The 14,929-nt window shown below is 40.7% G+C and overlaps 1 protein-coding gene across 1 annotated transcript in view; it reads right to left on the bottom strand.

Moving 5' to 3' along the window:
- Nucleotides 1–5,171: 5,171 nt before the first annotated feature.
- Nucleotides 5,172–14,929, bottom strand: part of PSMD1 (proteasome 26S subunit, non-ATPase 1) — a 97,630-nt gene continuing 87,872 nt past the window's right edge. The window contains exons 23-25 of the mRNA XM_047871432.1: nt 14,341–14,487; nt 7,783–7,939; nt 5,172–5,388 (exon numbers count right to left, since the gene is read on the bottom strand). Of these exons, the coding sequence (XP_047727388.1) occupies nt 7,793–7,939; nt 14,341–14,487 (294 nt within the window). The 3' untranslated portion in view covers nt 5,172–5,388; nt 7,783–7,792. The remainder of the gene's footprint in view (nt 5,389–7,782; nt 7,940–14,340; nt 14,488–14,929) is intronic.

The following is a 14,929-nucleotide window of genomic DNA, read 5'->3' on the forward strand; positions in this document are numbered from 1 at the left end:
CTCCTGCTCCTGTCTCGCCGCTGTTCGCTGTTGCCGAGGAACAAGTCGGTCAGGAAGCCGCGAGGCAGCCGTGGCTTTTAAAGCCACCGGGAAGACACCTGTGGAACCGGAGGTGGCGATTCAGCAAATTAGAATTACTCTAACTAGCCGCAACGTACAATCTTTGGAGAAGGTATGTGCTGACCTGATCAGAGGCGCCAAGGAAAAGAATCTCAAAGTGAAAGGACCAGTTCGGATGCCTACCAAGACTCTGAGAATCACTGCAAGAAAAACTCCTTGCGGTGAAGGTTCTAAGACTTGGGATGGTTTTCAGATGAGGATCCATTAGCGAGTCATTGATTTGCATCGTTCTTCTGAGATTGTTAAACAGATTACTTGCATCAGTATTGAGCCAGGAGTTGACGTTGAGGTTACCACTGCAGATGCTTAAGTCAGCCTTTTTAATACATTGATTATCAGTTTAAAAAAAAAAAAGATCTCAAGGTAAATGCGTCCATATCCTAGGGGGTCGTGAGGAATGAGTATATGATGAACACATGTGATTCCCAGTAGTGTCGGGCACATACTGAGGATGTAATAATTAGCCATTATCATTTAATCCCTGTAACAACCTTGAGGTGAACATTATCTCTTTTGTACAAGTGAGAAAACCACCAAGGGACAAGATCAGGATATGAACCAGTCTGAGGCCAGAGTCCACGATTTTCCCATTACGTAGTTTGGCTTGGAAGGGCCCCCGTGGCTTTTAATCGTAAAAAAGGAAAGGGTAGAAAAGGAATTTGAACTTTAGAAACAATCAAGCTAACCACCTTCTAAGGAATTTTTCGTGGAAAGTGGAAGTGTTGTCTCATTAATAATGAAGATAAGGAGGTTGGGGAGGGGTATGGGACAAAGCCACAAAAGCTTCTTTGCCCAAGCTCATTTCTTCTCATCTCATGCCAATTGTAGATTTCAGAGACATGATCTTCCCTACACACACAAAGAAAAGCCTGGGTTCTCCAAGAACAAAACTGAAGAACAGTCCTTAGCGGGAACGTTTAATCACGACAGGAATGAGAAAAGACTTTTATAGATCCCTGGAGAAGGCAGCTCCAAGACAGATGAATTAATCACCTCTTACGTGCTCGTGGACTCCGTCCCAATCCTTCCGTTAGTGCTCAGCTATGGCTCTCAGTTCTCGATACAGGTAGTCAATGACTAGGTGATCATGCTCTATGTGCTAAGGTTATAAATGTAAGCAAGACAAATGAGGGGCAGGGGTGCCTGGTGGGTCGCTCAGTCTGCTGAGTGTCTGACTTCAGCTCGGGTGATGATCTCACGGTTTGTGAGTTCACGCCCCGCATCGGGCTCCACTGCTGTCAGTGCAGAGCCCGCTTCAGATCCTCTGTCCCCCTCTCTCTCAAAAATAAATAAACATTAAAAAAACAAAAAACAAAAACAAAGACAAATGAGGGGGAAAATAGGTAACTTAGGTAATGAATGATGGTAGTAAGGACAATAGGGGGTGATACTGGGTGCTGGGGAAGCAGAAGGAGCTCTGGGGGTGGGGGAGGGGAGGTGGAATTGGTGTGGGTTTCTTGAAGTAAGTCTCTATAAATTGAAACCTAAAGAACTAACTAGTAGATTCACCAGACCTAGAGGGACAGGGTGGGAGTGAAGAAGAGAAGGGTATTTCAGGAACAGGGAATGGTATGTGCAAAGGCCAGGAGGTGACACAAAGCTTGGATCTTTGGAGGAAGTGTAAGTGGTTCTGGGCGTGAGGTGGGAGAAGTCAAGAGAGAAGCTGGAGAGCTGAGCAGCAGCTAAAGTCTTGTGTAGCTTTGAACACTTACTAAAGAATTTGGGCATTATTCAACAAAGAACCACTGAGAAACTTGAAGCAGATTACTATGATTTGCATTGTAGAAAGCTCAGTTTGGAGAATGGATTAGAGTGGGCTAAGTCTAGAGGCTGATAGACAGTTAAGTGCTTGAACCAGGGGTAGTGACCAGTGGGGGAAGGAGGGTGGATGAGCTAAACATTGAGTCAAGGGGGAAGCGTGGGTTTCTGGTGCGAGCTGCCAGATGGAGGGGTTGTCATTAGCTCCAAAAAGTTAGAGGAGACTGGAAGTGTCTTGGATACACTGTATTAAGTGCCAGAGAGGCAGCCCGAATGGGGATCCAGTGAGTGGCTGGATGTGTGTGCCAAGAGCTCAGATGAAGAGCGTGGGAGAGATGTGGACCGGAGAATCATCTGCACAAAGACGGTGGATGAAGGTGTGGGATGGATGGGCTTGCTTGGAGAGTGGACCAAGAAGGTCAAAGACCCAATTCTGAGGAAGGCTAGAGCTCAAAAGCAGTCAGAGGGAGTGGGACCTGCCAAGGTGCCCAAGAATCCTTGCACAAAGAAATGCTCAAATTAAGTGTTTTTTGAATTTGTTAAACGAACAGGTTGGTCAGAGGAGGAAAAGACTTGCTATTGATGCCATGGAGAGTACTTTTATTAATTTTTTAAAAGATAAGGTATCTTTAAGGATTTATTAGTTTGTTATACCTTTACAGTTGGAGGGCGAAGAGGAAAATATCAAAGCTCTTTGTCTAACAAAATGGCTCTTGGAGATTAATTTACATATCATTACCCATGATAACCAACTAGCATAAAAAGCAGTTAAAAATGGTTATATTCCACTAGAGACATTTACTGAAGTCATGTTTTTTGCCTTAAAGTCTAAGGAGAGTGCTTTTATTTATTATTATTTTTTAATTTTCTTCTTAACGTTTATTTATTTTTGAGACGGAGAGAGACAGAGCATGAACGGGGGAGGGTCAGAGAGAGGGAGACACAGAATCTGAAACAGGCTCCAGGCTCTGAGCTATCAGCACAGAGCCTGACGTGGGGCTCGAACTCACGGACCGCAAGATCATGACCTGAGCCGAAGTCGGCCGCTTAACCGACTGAGCCAGCCAGGCGCCCTGAGTGCTTTTATTTTTAAAAAAATTTTTAATGTTTATTTTTTGAGAGACAGAGCCTAAGTGGGGGAGGGGCAGAGAGAGATGGAGACACAGGTTCTGAAGCAGGATCTGAGCTCCCAGCTGTCAGCACAGAGCCCGACGCAGGGCTTGAACCCACAAGCTGTGAGATCATGACCTGAGCTAAGTCAGATGCTCAACCCACTGAACCACCCAGGCGCTCCATAAGGAGAGTACTTTTAAAAGCCAGACTCAGCAGTCATTTAACTGCAGATGGGTTTGAGAAAGACAGGATTCTAGTATTCACCCCAGTCCAAGAAATCAATTTCCTTCCATTTGGTTTCCTTGCTGTGCATCTCACTTGCTTTCAAGTCGGCAAGTTCGCCACAATGACATCATCTGGGAGTTAACTGCCGCCACTTTCCCGTTTCTTCTGGTGAATGTGCCAATTCTTAGCTCCTATCCTGTCTTCACACATGACTTTATTTCACCCTGTTCTATTTCACCTTAAATTCCTTTGCTCCTTGGTTAGCTCTCAGTGCTATGCACATGCTAGGAAGTCTTCTAGGAGAACAAGTCATCATGAAAACAGACAATCTCATCATAATCTGATCCAAGTGGCCATTTTACTTTACAGCTTACATTTTTTTTAGAGCTACAACCTCAAGATTTAAGACCAAGTTACAAATCCTAAATTGCATTGCTTACAAGGAACTAAAGCTTGACCGCTCCCTGAAGTTCAATCTATAAGTGTGGAATAACTTTGGCCAGAGGCCAGTGAATGTACCACCTCTCCCAGACTACTCAATTTTGGACAGTGACATCATTGAGAGACTTCTGTTTTATAAACATTTCATATATTAAGGGAAATGTTAGAGATAACTGTCTGAAATGCAAGCAATGTTAAGAGCTTGAACAGGAAGGACATAGCTAATGAGAGGCTAGGAAATGAGATAATCTCTTTTATAGAATCATCTGATATTGAGGAAACAGGAATTTACAAAGGAGGGGATACAATGAAATTAACCAATGAGTGGAGCCATCCTTTGGGATCAGTAACCTTTAGACCTGGGTCTAACAACAAAGCTGTGGTGGAGTGGAACAGGGCTGATCCGTCTGGGTGTTTGTTTCCTCTAATGATAGCACCCCCCGCAGAAGCCCTTAGAAGGCTGTATCCTAAATTAAAAAGTGTAAGGATCAAGGTTGGAGCAAAGAACTATTCTTGTATAAATGCTGGAAGTCACCTTTTATTTTACGCGATTGAAGGCCAAAACACAAAGAACCCCACCCAATCCCCCCCAAACTAGCTCTTATTGCTGCGTCCCAGTACATCAAAGACCCGCTTCATATGGCAAGAAGACAGAAGGGGAGGTTGTCAGAGTAATGACTTGATCTGCTTATTTCAAAAGCCCAACATCTAAGTAAGATCTGATAATACAGAAATCAAAATAGGACTTGCCAAAACATACCAAATTGTATATACTTCAAATTTCTGCATTATTATATTACAGTTTTATTTCAAATTAAAAGGCACATGGGGAAAAAGGGCAGAAAAAAATGAGAAAAAAGGTACATTATCAAATCCCGTGGCTAAATGAAATGAATTGTATCTATTGTCCTCAACAGGGTCAAAAGCAGGTAACAATAAGCAAAGCTTATTTAAAAATTATTTTTTAATGTTTATTTATTTTTGAGAGAGAGAGAGCGAGTGAGTGCGGGGGAGGGGCAGAGAGAGAGGGAGACATAGAATCTGAAGCAGGCTCCAGGCTCTGATTTGTCAGCACAGAGCCTGACACAGGGCTTGAACTCACAGACCATGAAATCATGACCTGAGCTGAAGTCAGAAGCTTAACCGACTGAGCCACCCAGGCACTCCAGCAAAGCTTATTTAAAAACAAATGTTACTGAGCTGCCTAAACATTTCCCTTCGACCACTACAAGGACTTCTTCAGTAGATGATGGCACCCATACCCTCAATCCAATTTTAAAAACTGCAGAGAATTCTTGGAGTCATGAACAAAGGTTGATTTTTTTTTTTTTTGGCATAATTTTTCAAATAACCTATATACTAGTTTAACTTCATCAACATGAAAGTCATGCGTATTCATCCTGACAATCGACGATTTAGCTCTTTGGGTTTAGGCATTTCATGGTGGGGGGGAGGATATTAGGTCCATTCATTTAAAATCGAGGCTGAAAAACAAATTAAAAAGCTCTTGTCCATTTTGAGATTTTAATATATTTATTTGAAAACCAAGTTCCGTAAAGAGCACACTAAATAGTCCTATATCTTCTCTTCACCAAAGACTTGGAGACAAGGTTCTTCAGGTCAACGCAGAGGCAATGATACATGCAGTGAATAGCGGGTCTCGGCATGAACGTCCTCACAGGCATTTCCCATACGAGCCTGGACAGTCTTCTTCAGAAGAGCAATGAGATCCTAGGGAAGGGGTGAGGGGGAAAGCTAGGGTCATTCTTTTTTTTTTTTTTTTAATTGTATTTGAGAGAGAGAGAGAGAGAGAGAGAGAGAGAGAGAGAGAGAGAGAGAGAAAGAGAGAGTGCATATGTGAGCAGGGGAGAAGATCAGAGGGAGGGAGAATCGTGAGCGGGGTCCACACTAGGCATGGAGCCCAACAAGCGGCTCAATATCACAACCATGAGATCATGACCTGAGCCAAAATCAAGAGTCAGATGCTCAACGAGCAGAGCCACCCAGGAGCCCCTAGGGTCATTCTTTAAACATTTTTTTATTTTTTATTTTTATTACTAGCTGTTGAAGTCTAAAACTAGCCTCTAACCCTGCCTGTGTCGTCCTAAAAGCTACTTTTTGCTAAGACAGACTACAGTTTTTACACTCCTACTAGACTATTTTATCCTTTTGAAAAGAATAAGAATCCAATTTCTGTGGTGCCTGGCCTGGCTCAGTTGGTGGAGCGTACGACATTCGAACTCGGGGCTGTGAGTGGGCGCAGAGTTCACTTAAAAAAAAAAAAGGAAGAAAGAAAAAAAGTCCAATTTCTAACTAAAACTTTTATAAGCCATCTTGTAATTAATTGCCTTGAAAGATTTAATCAGGGGGTTTTCAGTAAGGTGTGAAGGTGTTATAAAGGCTTAATTAAGGGGGCTAATGTGAGTCCGTTCAGTTCCACATAGACACTGAGTGCTCATTGTATCAACAGTGCCTTGTGCTGCTTGGGTAAAGCTTAGGAAACCAAAGGCTGAAAAATAATTTTCAAAAGTAAGTTTACATAACCAGGAAGTTAGTGTAAATCTCCCTCTCTCAAAGGTCCAAACACTCTCAGAGGCTTGAATATAGTTTCCTACTAATGGCAGGGTTTCTGACTTAATATTTATCTGAGACTTCTGTAAAAAGCTTTCATTAAATGCTGGTCAGTGGGTAACACTCATGGTGCTAGACTTACCACCTGACGTTTAAATGTATTTCTTTTGTCATAATGTAATAAATGATACTGTTTTTATTATTTTTATTTCCATTTTATTTTAAGTGTATTTATTTATTTGAGAGAGACAGAGACAGTGTGAGTGGGGGAAGGGCACAGAGAGAATCCCAAGCAGGTTCCACACTGTCAGCACAGAGCCTGACACGGGGCTCGAACTCAAGAAACCGTGAGATCATGACCTGAGCTGAAAGCAAGTTGGACACTTAACTGACTTGAGCCACCCAGGTGCCCCTGTTCTTCTTATCTTCGAAGAGTAGAAGAGTAAATTCTTATTTGTCTGACAATGTACGTGTACTAGGGTGGACTTAGTAAACCTTGATTACATAGTTCATAGGTTATCTTCAAATATGTGATGACTACTAACAAGATGGGGGAAAAAAGGACAATTTCATGACTTCAGATAGATTATTCCAATCTTCTGCACCTAAAGACCTACTCCAACACTGTTAGAATATTGGAATAATAATCTTTTTCAACTGGACAAAGCTTTGTGTTATAGTCTAATGGACTCCAAAGTACCTTTAAGCACCGTGTCTTATCACATTAGATGTTCAACAGCTTCAGTAAATAAATAAATTATTAAGGCTTTCAGTGCCAAAAGAACTGCCAAAGGAAAGGGAGAGAGAGATCAATCAGTGAGAAGCCTAGACCTGTGTGATCCATGAACCAGGCCGGCCCATGAACTGTAACTGATCTGTAAAAAGGGGCTTACATCAAAACGTAAATCAACTCTACCGTAAGCAACTTGTTAGTTCAGCAGACTTTTTTCTAGGGGGAGCAGGTAAGTAAGCAAGGTTTTTTTGATGAAAGAAGCATTGAGGGGCGCCTGGGTGGCGCAGTCGGTTAAGCGTCCGACTTCAGCCAGGTCACGATCTCGCGGTCTGTGAGTTCGAGCCCCGCGTCGGGCTCAGGGCTGATGGCTCAGAGCCTGGAGCCTGTTTCTGATCCTGTGTCTCCCTCTCTCTCTGCCCCTCCCCCGTTCATGCTCTGTCTCTCTCTGTCCCAAAAATAAATAAATGTTGAAAAAAAAAAAAAAAAAAAAAAAAAAAAAAAAAGAAAGAAAGAAGCATTGAGTAGATTTACATTCTGGAGCAAGCTCCTTACCTCCTCATGGACCTATGACAACAGTTTGTAGCCACTTTAGTAGCATTGGTCAAACACTACAGGGCAGACAGAGTGGAGGGAAAAAGAAAAAGGAACGGGTGGTTATGTGCACAGGAAGAAATCAAAAAGAGGGGAAATTTTAATACATTTAAGTAAATAGGGATTAAGCATAAAAGGAATGGAAGAAGTGAGACAATGTCTCTGCCTAAAACATTTATGACGTACTGACAATAGATTTCCCTTGATACACAATTTTATTCTACACATACCTCTGGGTCCTTAATCATCGATATACTCAAATGGCTCTGGGGGTTCTGGCTCTTGTTCTTCTTCCTCAATTTTTGGGCCGTGGGCTGCCACAGGTTCTACCAGCTCTTCAGTGTCTTCACTGGTATCCTTCAGGATTATGATGCCTCCAATGGAGAGCTGGAAACACAGAGCAAGGAATGAAGAAGCACAAATTCCACTCATATTTTCAGACTGCTTCCGAGTCTAGGGCGCATATTTGTGAAATGGTACCTTTAAGACTACTCGAATGATTTGGAAGTAAAGGACTGGAATAGAACTACACTTTACTAGACAAAAGTCAGAAAACCTGGGCACCTGTGCCTGTGTGATGCTACAGTGGTGACAGACTGTTCAACAGGGAGAAGGGGCTAATAAGATCTTCCACATCTATTCCTTCAGGAATAGTCTGAAGACTGAACGAGGAAAGCAACGTCAGTGTACATTACAAAGGATAAAGAAAATTGTAATCCATAAGGAATATTTACAAACTTAGCCCAGTGGCTATGGATGGTAGGTTTAGATGATGCATCCCAAGCGAAGAACAGTAAGCACTTCCAGTATTGTCTCAGTCTGAATGTAGTGAGAACGTCTACTGTCTAAGTATAGATATGAATTCTAATGCCCTGCTACTCAACACATGGTCCTGGACCAGCAGCATCATTACTACCTGGGGCTTTGTTAGAAATGCAGAAAACATAGCCCTACCTAGATCTACAGAACCTGCATTTTAACGAGATCCATAGGTGATATGTGTGCACATTCAAGTTTAAGAAGCACGCTAGTCTACTAGATACTTTATTATTTGTGAGAAAACTATCATTTGGACACAAAAGACAATCTACGAATGAAAAGCCAATTTTTCTCCAGCAATTTCAGAATGACAGAGTGAACGACATAAATATCACAGATTTACCGACTGTTTTTCACTTTAATTTATAAATCCTTGTGATACAAGACAACAAAGTAGTAGACAGGCAACAAAGAAGAACTATAGTGTAAAAGCAATTGCATTAGCCCTCTCCCAAACATATTACAAGTAAATTCAAATACCAAACTCTTCACCCATCTCTGGTGTGCTAATCTTATCTTATTTTCTTGCCTGTGTCAAAGGAAATGGAAAGCTGCTCTCTGTAATTAAATCAGTCGACAGTGGCAGGGCACATCTGGAAAAACATTATTTCTACCAAAGCACATTAATGGGAAGGAAAAGAAGCACAAGCACATTAGTCAAATGATTCATGTATGTACAAGTATCTCTGCAGTTCAACCTAATCTGATTTTTACTCGTCGGAACTCTGCCCTGCCATGCTATAAAACTGGTGTGCCTTCATGAATTTCTATCTATATTCTATTTCTCTTCTCTCAACACCCACATATCCATACACATTAATTTCTGACTCTTTCCCTTAAAAAGTATGCTTTCCTTGCAGAGGAGCCATTTTATGAATGGACCCTGCCTGTGCTATCCATATTCACCCAAGAACAATCACAGTACAAGGCCACTAATCCTCCACGGCCTGCAAGTTTACCTGAACCATTTAAAGGACCAAATGGAGATGAACTGTCTACCAAACAGAAGAAAATATCTACGTTCAACAAATAGGACTTCCAATATTTTGGAAACAGATGGCTCCAGGTTATAACTGTACTATTTTACGCATAATTGGAATGAAGTAATCCAACTCAAATCCTGCAATTATAAACAACATAAGGAAAGAGCCTTTTACAGCTATGTGGTTTAGGTTTACTTTATTCTTTTTTAAGTAATCTTCTATATCCAACATGGTGCTCGAACTTACAACCCTGAGATCAAGAGTCACATACCCTGGGGCGCCTGACTGGCTCAGTTGGAAGAGCACGTGACTCTTGATCTTGGGATCATGAATTCAAGCCCCACGTCAGGTGCAGACATTACTTTAAAAAAAAAAAAAAAAAAAGAGTTGCATGCTCTATTGACTGAGCCAGTCAGTCCCTGACCTTTTTATAAAATTTTATAAAATGTTCTTTGTCTCTAGCAACAATTTTTGTCTTAAAATATATTTTTTTCTGATTTAGTACAGCTGCTTCAGCTCTTTTTTAGTTACTTGTTTGCATGGGATATCTTTCCCCATCCTTTTGCTTTTAATTTTTGAATCTCTGAATCTAAAGTGTGTGTGTGTGTAAGATTTTATTTTTTTTTGTTTTATTATCATTTTTAAATTTTAATAGTTCATTGTCAAGTTAGCTAACATATAGTGAGTATATATAGTGTAGTCTTAGCTTCGGGAGTAGATTCCTGATTCATCCCTTACATACAACATCCAGTGCTCATCCCAACAAGTGCCCTCCTCAATGCCCAGCTCCCATTTTCCCCACCCATCTCCCCATCAACCCTCAGTTTGTTCTCTGTATTTAAGAGTCTCTTATGGCTTACCTCCCTCTGTTTTATTTTTTAAGTAATCTCTACACCAAACATGGGGCTTGAACTCTGAGATCAAGAGTTGCATGCTCTACTGACTGAGGCAGCCAGGCACCTCATAAAGTGTGTCTCTTAATAAGACAGCATGTAGTTGGGTCCTCTTCTTTTTTATCCATTTGGCTGATCTTTGGCTTTTAACTGGAGTGGTTAGTCCATTTACATCTCATGAGGGTGCCTGGTTGGCTCAGCTGGTAGAGCATAAGACTCTATGTTAGAGCTGTGAGTTCTAGGCCCATGATGGGCCTAGAACTTACTTTAAAAAAAAAAAAAAGATATTTCATCTGATTACTAAGGTAAGACTTACTCGTACCATTTTTGCAATTTGTTTTTTGTATGTCTTCTATATTTTTGTTTCTCAATTCTTCCACTACTGGCTTCCTTTGGCATTATGTAGGTACTTTCTAGTGTACTAGTTTAATTTCCTTGTTTCTTTCAGTCTACTTTTGAGTTGTTTTGTCTGGTGGTTGTCTTTGGGGTTACAATTAACATCTTAATCTCACTGAAAAATAGCAACTTAACTTCAAAGTATACAAAAACTACACTTCAATATAGCTGTTTCCCCACTCCTTTGTTGTTACTGTGTTATGAACTGAATGTCTGTGTCTTCTCATCCTGCCAATCACATGTTGAAATTCTATCCCCCAAAGTGATAGTCTTAGCAGGTGGGCCATTAGCAAGCAATTAGCCCTCATTAATAATGAAATCGGTGCCCTTATAAGGAGAGCCATGAAGAGAGCTTCTTTCCTCTCTGCTCTCTGCCTTGTGAAGACACAATGAGAAGAAGGCCATATGTAAAGTAAGATGAGGGCCTTTACTAAGACCCCAATCATGCTGGCGTCCTAATCTTGGACTTTTAGCCTCCATAACTGTGAGAAATGTTTGTGGTTTAAGCCATTTAGTTTTAAACGATAGGTGGCAATCTGCTTTAGCAGCCAGAACTATGACATAGTTTAATGCAAATTATGCTTTTGTGCATACATCAATACCAATTTATGACTGCTTAATACAGTTGTCTTTTAAACCAGATAGGAGAAGAGTTACAAAAATACATTTATACTATCATTCGGATTTACCTATGTAGTTACATTTACCAGTGCTCTTTATTTTTTCATGTGGATTCAAATTACTGTCCAGGGTCCTTTCATTTCAGCCTGAAGCATTCACTTTAGTATTTCCTGTATGGCAAGTTGGCTAGCAACAGATTCTCTTCATTTTTATCTGAAAATGTCTTAATTTCACCTTCATTTTTGAAGGACCATTTTGATGGATACAGAATTTTTGGTTGAGAGTCTTTTCTTTCAGCACTATGAATATATCATCCTACTGCCTCCTGGCCTCCATGGTTTCTGGTGGCAAATCAGCTGTTAATCTTATTTAGGGTTCCAGTATATGATGAGTGGCTTCTCTCAAGATTTTTCAACAATTTTATCACGATGGGGCTGGGTGTGGATCTCTTTGGGTTTATCACTCTTGGATTTACTGAACATCTGGGATATGTAGATTAGTAACATTTATAAAATCTGCCAAGTTTTCATCCATTATTTCTTTAAATATTCTATGCTTTTCTTTTTTGGGACTCCCATTATCCCATTTTATGTAGCTTGGTATGCCTGGTAGTGTTCCACAGATCTCTGAGGTTCATTTTTCTTCACCCTTTTTTGGAGAATTGTTCTTCAACTGACCTATCTTCAAGTTTGCCCAAGCCTGCTTGAATCAGCTGTTGAGCTCCTTTAATAGTTTTCATTTCAGTTACTGTATTTTTAAATTCCATAATCTCTTATTTTTTATGATTTCTATCACTTTACTGATACTACTTGTTAAGACATTCTCATACTTTCCTTTAGTCCTTTAAACCTAGTTCCTTTAGGTCTTCAGACATATTTTAAGTAGTTGATTTAGTCTGCCTAAGGCATCTAGGTTCTTATTTCTTTGTATGTCTTGTAATTTTTTGTTGAAACTGGACATTAAAATAATATCATGCAGGCACTCTGGAAATCAGATTCTCTCCCTTCCCCAGGGTTTGCTGTTGTCTGTTTTGTGACTTTTCTGAACTTCTTCCATAAAGTCAGTATTTTTTGCTGTACGTGACCACGTAGTCTCTACTCAACTGAGTGGTCAGCTATGATTGGGCAGGGCTTTCCTTAAACACCTGGAACCAGTAAGTCTCCAGTCTTTGCTGAGGGGCTGTGTGTGCATTAGGGAAGCACACCACCAACAGTCAGCCAGGCAGCTGGCAACTCTTCCTTAGCCTTCACTGCTGGCTTGCTCTGACAAAGCCAGTCTTTTGACTCCTAGATGGACAACGGTTGCAGCTTCCTCTCATTCTGAGCAAATGCTAATAAACATTTAATTTCCAACAGAAACATATCAGTCTTCTCATATGGCCTCACGATATGGAGCGTATACTTTGCTGTCTTCGGTTCTTCGTAATTGTCAAGAACACTGGGTGTCTTGTGTGCTTTCTGTATTCACTAGTTATGCACTAATAGATCTATTCTTGATATACCCCACTTAAACTGGCAACAGCAGTTTCTAGACACTGTTAGAATATACTCTCTGTAAACATGCCACTTAGATGAACTGGGTAGTCGAGTAGACAGTGACTGCATTTAAGGTGTGCATTGGTGGTTCTATGAATTCATTCATCGTACACTACAGACCAAGTAGTATTAGGTTCTAGTCATAATGAAGGACTAATAGAAGTAGGAAAAGATCTTCAAACTATTCCTGCCTTCCTGGCCTGACTGCCTTGCTACCTACAGCCATCTGGTGACTTGTTACCACTATCAACCAATATTTATTAAATTTTCTTAAAAAAAATTTTTTTTTAACATTTATTCATTTTTGAGAGACTGTGAGTGGGGGAGGGGCAGAGACAGAGAGAGAGAGAGAGAGAGAGAGAGAGAGAGAGAGAGAGAGACAGAATCCGAAGCAGGATCCAGGTTCCAAGCTGTCAGCACAGAGCCCAACATGGGGCTTGAACTCACAGACTGCGAGATCATGACCTGAGCTGAAGTCAGGTGCTTAACCAACTGAGCCACCCAGGTGCCCCATCAACTAATATTTATTAAGAATTTACCATGTGCCAGATATTGTTTTAGGCATTTTACATATAATGATCTATTTAATCTTTACAACATTAACAGATGAGGAAATTGAAACATGAAAAGATCAAAAGACTTGTCTCAGTTATACAGCTAAGAAATGGCAGAGCTGGAGTATAAACTCAGTTCTACCCAATTCTAGCTCTTCACCACTAAATACAGCCATCTATCCCTGTCCTTCTCTCCTCTAGCTGATAATCTAGTTAGGTAAGACCTTGGCTCACAAGTGTAGGTAAGAGATGCCTTCCACTCACCACTATCAGGGACCACTTTCAAGTTGATGAGAATGGGTTTACTTTTTTTTTTAGAAATCTCATCTATGGCACTGTAGACAGGCCCAGGATCTGGATGTATTAAATGTGTCTACTAACAGCTTTGTTTTCCAGTTATAAGAATGTGGGGGAAAAAAAGACATTTTCATGCTCAAATTATTGTTCAGTGTTTCTAACCTGAAACATTCTTCCTTAGAATAAATTAAATGGCAGAAAGATCCTTTTCAAATTGTAACATTCAATGCTCTAAGTGCTTGTGTATTAACTGTTATCACTTTATTCACTCTTTCATTCCTGAGTTAGGTATAATTCTTATTTTACAGGAGAGGAAACTGAGGCAGAGAGAGGTTTAGTATTAGACTTAAGGTTACACCGGCTGTAAATGGTAGAGTCAGGATTCAAACTCAGGATGTCTGGTCCTGGAGTCTATGCTGACCTCATAGCTATCACCATGCTGTATTAGGAACTTCTATTATGTAAGCCTCTGGTAGATGAAGGATGCTTGTAGGGTTACCCAAAGGAAAAAAAAGATCTCTCCCAAATCTATATGAAATGGAAGAGAATGTCCTCTCTTTTGCTAAGAGACTGATTTGTTCTAGAGAGCTTTCTCCAATGCTTTGGAGATTTATCCTCCTCTATCAATATGTCATTGTTCTACGAATTAATATCCCACTGGCATATAGCTAAGGGCCATAGATAACTTACTGGTTTGAAAGGCTGGTATCTACAGGTCTCTGGCATGGTCAGGACCTTAAGCTGGGCAGGCATAACTCGGGCTGGGTTATCCAATAACTGGAAGTTTGGCTCAGGTTCTTTTTTCTTCTCTTTTTCTTCCTTTTTTTCTGCTTCGTCCTGGAAAATATGAGAAAATAACCCAACAAAGGTTTACTTCTCTTCCACATCACTGAATAACGTTCGATAAGTTTACTGAGCAACTCCTTTAAAAAAATTTTTTTTTAAGTTTATTTATAGTGAGAGGGACAGAGACAGTGTGAGCAGGGGAGGGGCAGAGAGAGAGGGAGAGAGAGAGAATCCCAAGCAGGCTCTGCACTGTTAGCACAGAGCCCGATGTGGGGCTCGAGCTCACAAAATTGTGAGATCATGACCTGAGCCGAAACTGAGAGTTGGATGCTTAGCCAACTGGGCCACTCAGACATTCCTTTTACTGAGCAACTCTTAGGTACAAAAGGTAGCTAGGATTAGATGTAATGAAAATACAACTAAAGTCATACCAGACTCAGGATGGACAGGACAACTGTGCTTAGGGGTGAGAATGCTATGTAACTTGGTTTTA

Source organism: Prionailurus viverrinus, chromosome C1, assembly GCF_022837055.1.
Source record: "Prionailurus viverrinus isolate Anna chromosome C1, UM_Priviv_1.0, whole genome shotgun sequence".
Classification (NCBI taxonomy): Eukaryota; Metazoa; Chordata; class Mammalia; order Carnivora; family Felidae; genus Prionailurus; species Prionailurus viverrinus.